This window comes from Myotis nattereri (genome assembly GCF_964212035.1).
Source record: "Myotis nattereri genome assembly, chromosome: 10".
In the NCBI taxonomy this organism is placed as follows: Eukaryota; Metazoa; Chordata; class Mammalia; order Chiroptera; family Vespertilionidae; genus Myotis; species Myotis nattereri.
The window spans coordinates 40,682,751-40,695,603 of record NC_138085.1 but is presented as its reverse complement, the minus strand read 5'-3'; the positions used below and the strand labels follow the sequence as shown (position 1 = coordinate 40,695,603).

Sequence of the window (12,853 nt, the reverse complement as noted above, 5' to 3'; positions counted from 1 at the left end):
GGTACTTATTCAAATTTAGGCAGCCAGTGAAAAGATTTAGAGCTGATGGAAATACTAATCTAGATAAACAGAAGTCACAAACCTGAAGTGTATCAGCAAAAAGCACAATGAGGTTCTTCAAATCTAACACGAGGTTTGGATCAGAGCAGTAAGACTAAAGGAAATAAAAGACAATTAGGAAAACATCTTAATCATTAAAAATAAAACTAAATTGTGATTTAATTGTTTACTGCTTCACCTGGTGAAGGATCCCAAGAAAGGGTCCAACACCAGATTTAAGGTAACATGAGATTTGAGAGCTGATCAGGATACAAAGATGTATATACCACTGTTTTAAAAATTCAGCCTGGTTGGTGTTGCTCAGTGGTTGAGCATCGAACCAGGAACCAAGAGGTCATGGTTTGATTCCCAGTCAGAGCACATGCCCTAGTTGCTGGCTCTATCCCCAGTAGGGGGCATGTAGGAGGCAGCAGATAGATGTTGATGTTTCTCATCAATGTTTCTATCTCTCTCTCCCTCTCTTTCCCTCTCTCTCAAAATCAATAAAAACATATTTAAAATAACTAAATAAATAGAAGTTCAGTGATTTGGGTATCAAATTTTGGGAATTCAAGTTTGGTTATTTGCTCTGTACTTGATATCTCGGTTCCCGAAAGATGTGTGCTAAATTTTCCCACAATGGGGCAGTTCATTAGTTTCAATTCTTATTACTAACAGTTTTTGTTCTATAAAATAGGTATAACCTATTTATGCTTGCTTGTCTACTGCAAATAAGCTACTGTCTTTTTGGTGGGTTAAAACTGATATTAATACAAAACATGCCTCTCTTCCCCCACTTAATGGTCTTCAACTTCATTTTTATTTGCCTTGTAGAATATTGCTATTTCTGCTCCTCTTTCTTCATTTTCAGACTTTGTAGGTAATCTTCATTATGTATGAATCTCTCTTATTAACCAAACTATAAAACTTTCTAACCTTGACATTTCCCATGATTACTGACATATTTGGACCTATTCCAGCCATTTTAAGCTTTCTATTTATAATTATTTCTTTTGTTTGTTTGTTTCCTCTCATGTTTTTCATTGGATCAATTATTTTTACATTATCTTATAGTGGTTATTAATAAGTTATATACTTTCTGTCCACTAGTTTACTTGAAATAATCTGGAGTTTTCACTTAAACTTTTAAAACATTAAGCCTCTCCTTTTGTATGGATTCTTAACAGCATTAAACTTTGCAAACAAATAATCAGTTATTTAGATTTTTCTATGAGTTTTACTCTCTTTTTAACATATTATATTTAATCCTATCTCATCTTATATTTTGGATTTCTTTTTCATTTTACATTCCTTATTGTAGAATACCAATAAGATAGGATAGGTTCCATGTAAACTTTGAATCCTGATATGTATGAAAATGCCTTTCTCTTGCCCTCAAATTAAAATATAAAATTTCAGATGTAAAAAAAAAATTGCCTGCTGTCATTTACCCTGCTTGATATAAGATGCATTCTTTCAGCTTTAATAATATAGTATTTCTTCACTGCAGGGAAATTTGCTTCTTTTATTTCTTTAATTATTAAAGTCCCCTCCATTGTGACTGTCTTTTTTAAAAATAGCTAATAGATACAACCGAAACTCTACTTCAATTATCTATATTTTTCAGCATTCATATTTTCCATCTCCATCTTTGGTAGGCCCAACAGGATGTCCAAATTCTAAGTTCAAATTGTCTGAACTAATAAGTGAGTACAGGCTCTTTGTAAGTGAATGGGGCAGATGAATCACTGTGTTCAAAAAACAGTACCAGAGCACTTCCACCATGCTATTTTCTCTTTATTTAGATGGTAAGGTTGGCCAAAGGTATTGGATAAGCAGCTGGATGACCAAAGGTTTTAGAATGCAAACCTCTAAATAATTTCCCTTATGATTTATCCTAGGCCCATTCCTGCTCATTGTATTGGTTTGACTCTGAATTTTAAGTGTTCCTATATTCCACTTGGAAGAATGTCTCCTACGTTGACAATAACCCTACCATGCATAATATACTTTTTATTCTCGGGTTCAGTCATTATTCTGATTCCATCTATTTTCTACATTCAAAGAAATTTTTTGAAATTTCTAGCCTGTAGATGCTACTTTGTAGAGTTTCTCTTTTTGGGTTGTCCTCCCAGCCCCTGCCATTTATTTCCATGAGAACTAGGTTAGGAGATCTGGAAGGCACACATGCTTAGTATACCCTTTGAATAAAAAAAAAAAAAAAAAAAAAAAACTTAAAATATGTGTGTAACAGGGAATAGGTTTGGATGTGGGTGTGGGTGTGTATAAAATGACTATCACAGTACACAATCTTGTCTACTAAGAAGAAAAAATGATCAATATTTTATATCTATAAAAATAAGTGTTTTAAGCCACAAAGAATTATACTATTGCATAATTTTGAATCTTAAAAATACCTTTTCAGTATTATCAGATGATCTGTTCATCATACTAATAGTCATATTAGCAATTATATTAGCATATCTAATATTAAACTATTCCTGATATGAACTTCTTTGTGTAAGCATGTTACTCTTTTAATATATTGCTAAATTTGAATTCTGAGACAGATTGTATAAGACCTTTATTATTTTGAAATCAGCATGAGACTATTACACACATTAGTACCTGAAATGTTATATTTTTTGAAAAGTTTCCAAATTATACAATGACTAATAATGCAATTGAAAAAGGAAAAAAGCAGTTTTAAACAGTGACATAGAAAGTTACATATCTATATATATGTGATTTCTGATAAACAAAAAGACATAATCACTCAGATATAGAGTTTGTTTTGAGATTTGTTTTGATGTTTGGGTCATTCTTATTTTGCTTGGCTTGCTGGATAATATAAACCATAAACAGTGTCATAAAATAGAATTAGCATGTGTGGCGTCAACTACTTTGTCTCAGAAAGGATAAAATGGTTCAGTGAATAAATGAGGATGATGCTAACTTATTTTTTAATAACTCTCTTGAGATACAATTCCCATACCACACAAGTCTCCTATTTAAAGTACATAATTCATTGGTTATTAGTTTTTTGTATGTTCACAGAGAGAAGGAAAGGGCAAGGGAGAATCATAGAGTCTAAAAACAGACCTTAGTATACATATTATTATATGATAAAGGTGGGCTTCAAAATATGTTGGGAAAGAGATGTTATGGACTGAATGTTATGTCCCCCAGTATGTCTATTTTTACAGATGGGGCCTTAGATAATTAAGATCAAATGAAATAAGGTGGGGCATTAATCTAATGGGATTGGTGTCCTTACAGAAGGGTAAGGAAACACTAGAATATACTGAGGAAAGACCATGTGAGGACACAATAAAAATGCTGCCATTTGCAAACCAGGAAGAAAGTTCTCACCAAAAACCACCATGCTGGCACCCTGACCTCAGATTTCAAATGATACACATATAATTATTTTAAAACAGTGAAACACTGAATAGCATATAGATAATAAGCTCGAAGTAAGCACCTCTCTTGGGCTTCTTACATACCGAGTGGGTACGGAGTGCGGCAATGGTTTTGGAAAGTGCCATTTCCCATAGTTCATCAATGTAGGCTCTATTTACTAAGCCTTGGGTCGTATGTAAAATATGATCTTCAACCACAAAAAAGCTAAGATTGGAGAAAAGAGAAAGCATAGTTGTCAGAAATTACAGTTTGCATACTATTTCCAGGGTTTGACAAACATTAAGAACTGTCACTAAATTCTAAGTTAATAGTCATTTTTTTCTAAAAGAAAGCTGTCTGGTATCATAAATGAAATCAGATTTCTTGGACTTAGTATTATGCTCCTGATCTTGATATCCTCTTAACCACTTTTAAAAAACTTGGAGTTACATTTTTGTTAAATGTTAACCATATTATCTAGCAATTTAAAAGGGAAAAAAATGTTTATATGTAAAAGAGGATAATTTTTATTATCCCTATAAGTATATTTTAAAAAACCAATAGGTTTTAAAAAGACAATAAAAGGTAAAATACATATATTTTAAGAACCCAACAAAAATATCAAAATAATTACCCTTGCCCTTATATAGACTTTCTCAACAAAGTATTAAAAAGGTATCTTACAAAGGTTAAAAAATATGCATACTTATTTTTTAAAATTCTGCTGAGGCTTTTACATTCTTATGCATTTAAAATGTATTTTCAGCTATCTTGCCTAAATATTCATACTAATTAAAATAATAATGTAGAACCACTGCTCTACATTAAAAAAAAAAATGCTTGAAAGAAATCTAAGTTTCCTAAAAGAAAAACAGCTTTTCCCAGGAAAAAAATAAAATGGGTAAATCACTGAAATAAACAGATATAAAAACAAACAAAATCAAGGATTTCCATAGAATTAAAATAAAAATTCTTTAAATACAGAGTATTTATGATATATTTTAATCAAAACTATCAATTACATTGAAACAATCTTAGTCTTAAAAAATAAGTTTCATGGAACAATTCAATTTTTTTCCTTTTCTTTTAACTGCAAAGTCATATTCTGAATTAGAATAAGATGCCTACATTTGGGATGTTTACCTTGGGACTGCAATTCCATACTAGTACAGACACTCTACATGAGGGTATAACCCACTGTGTGTTTTCATAAATATTGTTTTATTGGAACACAGCCATGCTCACTCATTTGAGTAGTGCCTATAGTTGCTCTTGCATTGCAACAAGGCTGAACAGTTGTGACAAAAAAAAGAATTACAGCATGGTAAGCCTAAAATATTTTACTATCTGGCCACTTTAGAAAAAGTTTGCCAACTTTTGCTGATTATTTGGTTCCCTCCTACCAAGCATGGATAAACAAAACATCAAATATAATGTTTTTCTCCCTTTATCCATAAAAAGTCCTTTGCAACAATATAATGTTGAAACCAATAGGACATTCCTTTAAAATAATCAGAAAGTCAAAACTAAATAAATCTTGTCTTAAAAATTTTTTAAAATAATGAAAACTTGATTTTTCCAAGTCTCACAAATAATATACATTCAACACACACATGCACACAGATGCATATACCTACCCTACAATTTGATTAAAATACTTCCTGTAGCCATCTAAAGTTTCATGCTGCAACAAAGTAAAAAAGAAAGTTATTATTTATGCTTTGATACATTAAGACAGAGTTAATATCAGCTTTGTAATTTTTTAAGACTCAGTTCCCAAAACTACAAGAAAAATATAACAACAGTACCTGCTTTAGAGGGTTACAGTGAGAACAAAATGCGACTCAGAACAATGCCTGACACATGGTAATCAATAGGTGTTAGAGTTGCCATTTTCTTACATTCATCAAAAGTGGTCTCAAACTAACAGTTAAAAAAAAATTTGCTAAGCACATATGCAAAATAATTCAAAGATTCCAGGAAAGTGAAAAGGTGAGGAAAATAAAGGTGGGGCTCCTACCATGTTGGATGGAGGCTGGAGCACCAGACGGGCCTGTTTTCGCCTCTGTTTTCGGTAATAGTTCTCAAATGTTTCCCGGGCGCCCTGTAAATAAATGAAAGGAAATGGACTGACACAACAGGGCCAATTATTCTAGTATTTTATGAGAAAAGAGAAGGTCCCAGGGTCTGGAACTGAGGCATCCCCACCTTTCTCAAAATATGCTATTTTAACAATTACAGTAATCATAGAAAAAATAACTATTACCATTTGTTGAACCTTACTTACAAATCCTGTAGGGAAGGATAGAAACGATTTTTAAGAGGAAACCACCGGAAATCAACGTCAAGAACACCAAAGCTGGTTTCTGAATCAACTATCACAGATTCACAAGAATAAAGACGAACCAACATTCTCATAGGTTAGCGGTTGAGAAAACGTTCCTTAAAAAACCTTACAGAACATTCCTCAAGAAAAAATGTCTAGAATAAAACTGAATCATGAGCAAAGGGCCAAAGAGAGGCAGGAAAAAGGTAGGAACTGAGGATAGTAAATCAGTCTTCCCAGATAGAATATACTCTAGCACAGAACTGACACAAAAGGGAAGGGAAGGAGAGGAAGGGGAAAAGCCCTGGGAATTCTGGGTGCATAGCTTCCCCTTTTCATTTATAATTCTAGGCTTACCTGTAGGTGCTAAAGGAACAAAGGCTGCCTCAAGAGCTCTGGAACTGGATTATACTGAAGTGTCCTCTCAAAATGCATGTCCTTCCCTGGATCTCTTAATGTGATCATTTTAGAAACAGGGTCATCCTTGATGCAATTAGTGAAATTAATATGCAGCCAGACTAGAGCAGGGTGGCCCTTAATCCAATGTAACTGGTGTCCTCAAAAGAGAGGAGAAAAGACACAGAGAGGGGACAAATAGGACATCACGTGGTGACCCAGACTAAGACTGGGGTAGTGCGGCCACAGGCCAAGGAACGCCAAGGAGTGACAGCCACCGCCAGAAGCTAGGAAGATGCAGGGAAGGATTCTATCCGGGGGCCTGAGAGGGTGGGTGATCTTTTGACCCCTTGATTTTGGATTTCTAGTCTCCCAGACTATGACAGAACAAATGTCTGCTGTTTTAAACTACATAGTTTGTAGCAGTTTGCTACAGCAGCCCAAGAAAACTAATATAAATTCAAAGCTTTTAAAACATGATGCTCCCTTATAACTAAACTTTACTTTTAATCCAAGACTTCTCTAAGTGAGCAAGAGTGGAAAGGGAGAGACAGCATTGCACACTGGTTAAAAGTGATGATTTTGGAACCGGACGATTTCATTCAAACCGTGACTCTGCCCCTTAGTAGCTCTACAACTCACATGACTAGCTATATAACTCCCCTTCAGTAATGTAACTTCCACTATTTAACTACTTAGCTTTCACAAATAGATGTACCATGGTTTTCTCATTTGTAAAGATGCCAACCACACAGAGTTGTTATGAAGATTTAGAAGAGTTACAAAGCTTTTAGAACAGTGTCTGATAAATAATAACCACTATGCAAGTGTCTGTTTAAAAATTAAATAAGATAAATCAGTGAAGAAAGTGAAAGCCCTGCCCATGTGAGAAAGTATAAACATCCTGCAATACGAAGCTCAGTTTCCTTTGCGTCCCCAGAAGTCTGAAGAATTTCACCCAACATGACTTCTTTGAATTTGATTTAAGGTAGAGCATGCAAACACAATAGTGTAGCTTAGGGTTTACCAAATGTTTTCTGTAAAGGGCAGAATAGTAAGTATGTATGTTTAGGCTTGGTTACCATACGGTCTTTGTTGCAACTATTTAACGTTGCAGAGCAAACACAACCATAGACAACACATAAATCAGTGTGGTTGGGTTCCAATAAACCATGTTTGTGGAAACTGAAATTAGAATTTCACATAATGTCCACCTGTCATGAAATATCATTCTTCTTTTGATTTTTTTACCATTTAAAAATATAAACATTTTTGTTCACAGGTCATACAGAAACATGCAGGAGGCAGGAATTGGCCCAGGGGTCATGATTTGTTGAACCCTGGTGTAACTTAAAAACACAGGTTTTAAAAAATGCTGAAGTGATAATAATTGTACACACCTGAGTTTTTCTGCCTATAAAATCAAATCAAACACTAAGACAGCTATTTTAAGGCTTTCTTAGTCCATAAGTTAATGAGGTAGCAAATGATTCTATTTAAAAACTAAGAAGTGGAAACTGCCTGTTGGTTTGTTAAAGTTATTCCCCACTTGTCACCATTTCACAGCATAGTGGTATTATTAAATGTCAATTACATTCTGTACACACTGAAGGGCTTTTCATTTTAAGGTTAACAGTCCTAAAGGCCCTTTATTATTCTGGTGTGATGTTACATATTCAACATGCTTTGGAGCCAAGATACACTTAGCTGAGAATTTAGGGAAAGCCTTCTCTTTAATTAGACCATAGTATACTAATTTAATTATTTTTTTAATAAATGATTGAAAATACACAAGATGAAATTCTATACAAAAACCAAATCATGGTCCTCTACTTAATTCTAAACTAGATACAATTTTGCCTTTCAAATAATCACTCAATAGAATAAAAACATAAGAAAAGACCAACTTATCTAATTTACAAAAATGAGTTAGATTTTCCCTAATGGCTGCTAAAAAACATTCACCTCTGATTATTCTATTTCCTCTGCCAATTTTGTCAAGTCGGTGCTTACAGGTGGAATTTGAGAAGCAGATGTCTGAGCGGTGCAGCTGAGTAACTGATGAAGTGCCTGCCTACTCACAAACATGTCAAATGTGAACAGTAGAGATTTCCACTTCAGCTTCAAACTCTTTCAATCACTAATATTTTTTAAAAGCTATTAAAGGCATAAGCAAAATAGAAACAAAACAATAGACAGGCAAGTAAAAAGATGTTTGTTTGTTTTTTCATTTTATATCATTGTGCCATTAGTGTTACAGTGCTCCAAAGGCTTTGTAATAATTAATACATACAATATCACAGAAAAACAAGTCACTTATCTATGAAGTGCCATATTACCAGGTGATAGTCACTGAGAATTGCCTCTGCCTTCACAGAATTTATAGTCTATAGTGGAAGACTAACAATTAAGCAAGCAATTATATTAAAATTAACTACAAAACCTTATGGATTACAGGGAGTGAGTGTGTGAGTGAGTGAGTGTGTGTGTGTGTGTGTGTGTGTGTGTGTGTACACTGAGTGGAGGGAATGTCAGAGAAGGCTTGCCAGAAAAAAAATGACATTTATACTCATAATTAAAGAATAAGTCAGAAGAATAAAAAAGGGGGAGAAGGAATGATCCTTATAGAGACACAGGGGGTCAGAGAAAAGAGGCATCACACATCCCATGGACTGAAAGTTATTTATGGCTGGAACTCGGGGGTTACATGAGAGAGATGACGTTAAGATACTTGGACTTGAACTGTAAAGGCTTAAGAGTTTTTGACACGTGGAAGTTTAATGTAATGCATAGAATAAAGAAAGGGGAAGTTAGATACAAAAAGATCAGTCAGAATCTGACATATATTTAGGAGGTACAAGCCAATGATTGATTGGATACAGGAAGGAAAGAAGGCTGATGTGAGGTTTCTAACTGGGAACTAGTTTGACAGTGGTGCCATTTAATAAGAAAGGAAACATACGAGAAAGAATATACAGTCGAATACTATTCGTGGATTCCATATTTGTAAATTTGCCTACTTGTTAAAATTTATTTATAACCCCAAAATCCATTCTTGTGACTCTTTCATGGTCATTTAGGGGTGTATGCAGAGGAGTAAAAAATTTGAGTTGCCTGATGCACACGTTCCTGGCTGAGGCTGAACAAAGCAATGCTCTGCCTTCTTATTGTTGTTTACATACTATATATAAACAACTATCCTTTTCATAGTCTATCTAGTGCCACATTTTTTGTATTTGTGCTTCTTTTTTTTTAATTGAGCTATAACTGCCATATAACATTATATTAGTTTCAGGTGTAGAACATATTTGCCAATGATGCATCTGATAAAGGGTTAATTTTCAAAATATATAAAGTACTCATACAACTCAACAAAAGGAAGACAAACAATCCAATCAAATAATGGGCAGAGGAGCTAAACACACACTTCTCCAAAGAGGACATACAAATGGCCAAGAGACATATGAAAAAATTCTCAACATCACTAAACACCAGAGAGATACAATTAAAACGACAGTGCAGTACCATCTCACACCTGTCAGAATGGCTACCATCAACAAATCCACAAATGACTATTGGCGAGGATGTGGAGAAAAAGGAACCATAGTGCACTGCTGGTGGGAATGCAGACTGGTGCAGCCATTGTGGAAAATAGTATGAAGTTTCCTCAAAAAATTAAAAATGGAACTCCCATTTGACCCAGTGATCCCACTTCTAATAATATATCCTAAGAAACCCAAAACACCAATCAAAAAAATAGATGCACCCCTATGTTTATAGCAGTCCAATAGCTAAGATTTGGAAACAGCCTAAGTGCCCATCAGCAGACGAGTGAATAAAAAGCTGTGGTACATCTACACAATGGAATACTACATAGCTATTTAAAAAAAGAAGGAACTCTTACCATTTGCAACAGCTTAGATGAACCTGGAGAGTATTATTCTAAGCAAAATAAGCCAGTCAGAGAAAGGTATCACTCATATGTGGAATCTAATGAACAAAATAAACTGAGGAACAAAATAGATCCAAAGGCATAGAAGCATGGAACAGACTGACACATTTCAGAAGGAAGGCAGGATTGGGATGTGGAGGGCAGAGATAAGCCTGGGAACTTATATGCAGAGCCCACAGACACAGACAATAGTTTGGTAAAGGCCTAGGAGGGGCGTGTGTGGGGTGGAGGGGGCCAATGGGGGGTGGGTAACAGAAACACAGGGGACATCTGTAGTGCTATCAACAATAAAGATAAATTTAAAAAATCATAAGGCAAGATGTGCCTTATGGAGAAAACACATGTTTTAAATAAGCTTCATTCAGGAATGAGTTATAATGCTGTTGACTATGAATTCAATATTAATGAATCAATAATATATATTGAAAAATGTGTCTTTAAAGAGAAACACACATAAAACAAGGTTATGAATTGATTGGCTGATGAAAATGTTGTGATCAGAAGCTCACAGAAACATAACCCTCTATTTCCCTAGTGCAATGGCTCAGTATTCATTAACTCAGTGTTTATAGTGACTTTATAAAACAGAACTACCATGAATAACAAGAACTGACTGTATCTGGGGATATTGATGATAATGTCCTCCTCTGTACTGGACATGTTTAGTTTGTGAGTTTCAAGTGCTAAGTGTTTGGGAGCAGGCGTAATTGGGTCTACAGCTCAGGGGAAAGAGCTAGGCTACCGATAATGGATTGCAGAATCATTAGCAGAGAGATGGTAACTGAAGCCTAGGAGAAAATGAGATAATATAAGGAATATCTGTAGAATGAAAGTACAAAAGAGCCTAACACAAGAATCCCAAGTGACACCAAAAAAAAAAAAAAAAAAATGTCTGCCTCTCTCCTATAATTAAAATATTGCTTTAAATGCCAACTACTTAGAGAAGATTTTTCTACTACTCAATTTAAAATGAAAAGCGATGCCTAACACATAGCCCACTTTTAATTCATTGCGCAGCATATATCTCCATCTGATAATGCTGTTTTCTAGTTTGTGCCATTTCATTTGGATGCAAGCTCCATGAAAACACATTTTTTGTTTGTGTTATTTATTGTTGTGTTCCCAGACCCTATGCCATGCTTGGCACATAAATGCCATTCAATATACATGTCTTTGAATAAATCATTAAAACTGTGAATAAGATAGAAATCAATATTTTCTTTTAAGACTTCATTTTCATATATATACTTTATCTGCTATTACAAAAATCATTTCTTTGTAATTATTCCTACTTATCTCATCCTGTTGGTTTTCTATCTCCATAGGACCATTTTAGTCTTTTAAAGAATTTTGTTCCTGTTTCATAGAGATTATGACTTCTTCACACCAAACAACTTTCTAAAATTTTCTTTTGGTTCTTACAGAAAATGATTTTTAGAATCATGTTTCCTCTGAAATTTTTAGAATAATATTCCCTATCCCTTTTTATCCTGTATGATTTTTCAGGTCTCAAATTTTGCTTTGTATTGTTTCATTTTCCCAATTGCTCTATTTTGAACAACAGAAGTACTTTCTGGACCACAGATTTGGTTTGTGGTTTGCCTTTGGCCCACTCACCGTTCATCTGGCAGTAGATCAAACATCCTTATGGAAGTGGCAATTTATAGCAGGATGATGTGCGCAGGACCAAAGCGGTTTCAAAGACTATCCACAAACTGATTCTCGTGTCAAGCAAGCAATTGGCCTACTAGGTTCACGAAATATGGATAAACATTCTCCTACCACACAGCTCTCATGTTACACTCTCTGAACTTCTTAAAGTGAGTGAAAATTACAATTATATAGGGTATCCTTATCTGTGCCCTTGTATAAGCACTATTACGTATTCGCCAGCACAGGAGGAACTGGGCTGCCACCAAAGTTCCTATTTCCCACCCACCCCACAGTCTAGAAGCCTTCAAAAGGAGAATCCATGCATACAGGGGTGGACAACCAATGTATTCATCAATTCAGGATTGCATTTTCAGGCAAAAAGGCATACAGTGGAAAAGAGATAAAGTGTCCTCTGACTTTTTAAAGTTTGCTCTGTTTAGGGCAGCAAAACACACATCACTCTACTACTGGACTTTTCAATCCATTCAATCAGCTCTAAAGTTAGAGCAAATCTTATTCAAATTCAGACAATGCAATGTTAATTATCATCCTCATTTATTAATGTTGTAAGTTTCCAGATTTTAATGCATCTAAAGTACTTTAGTAAATTTTAAGAAAAACTTAGAAGCCAGGCAAGACTTGGTTTAGTATTTTCTATGTTAAATGTGTGCATCCCATCTGAAATGTAACCTAGATTTTAGTTTACATTACAAAGAAATCTCTACAGCAAATTTTTGCCATTCATTTATAGAACAACTAAGAAAAACTAATGATCAAAGAATATATCCTATTTTTACTTACTGTTAAAACAAGAGAAAGAAATATTCTCCAGGGAGTGTTAATCTCTTCTTCAACTTCCTGGGTACTTTATCCTCTAAATTCATATCTGATTTAACTATTATATCATTTTTAGTGATTAACTTGGAGAAGGGTGCTAATAGTCAAACGCTCCAAAAGCCATTGACAATTCCCTAAGTCTAATCATTAAATCCAGCACTAGATTTTTACCAGGAAATGACCCACTTATCAGGCTATGCCAGAAATTCTTTGGGATTTTTAAAATATTTTGCTTTTAGCTGTGTTTT

At 34.4% G+C, this 12,853-nt stretch overlaps 1 protein-coding gene across 1 annotated transcript in view; it reads right to left on the bottom strand.

Moving 5' to 3' along the window:
* Positions 1 to 12,853, bottom strand: part of EXOC6B (exocyst complex component 6B) — a 530,863-nt gene that overhangs the window by 242,444 nt on the left and 275,566 nt on the right. The window contains exons 9-12 of the mRNA XM_081101107.1: positions 5,462 to 5,545; positions 5,079 to 5,125; positions 3,546 to 3,666; positions 83 to 154 (exon numbers count right to left, since the gene is read on the bottom strand). Of these exons, the coding sequence (XP_080957233.1) occupies positions 83 to 154; positions 3,546 to 3,666; positions 5,079 to 5,125; positions 5,462 to 5,545 (324 nt within the window). The remainder of the gene's footprint in view (positions 1 to 82; positions 155 to 3,545; positions 3,667 to 5,078; positions 5,126 to 5,461; positions 5,546 to 12,853) is intronic.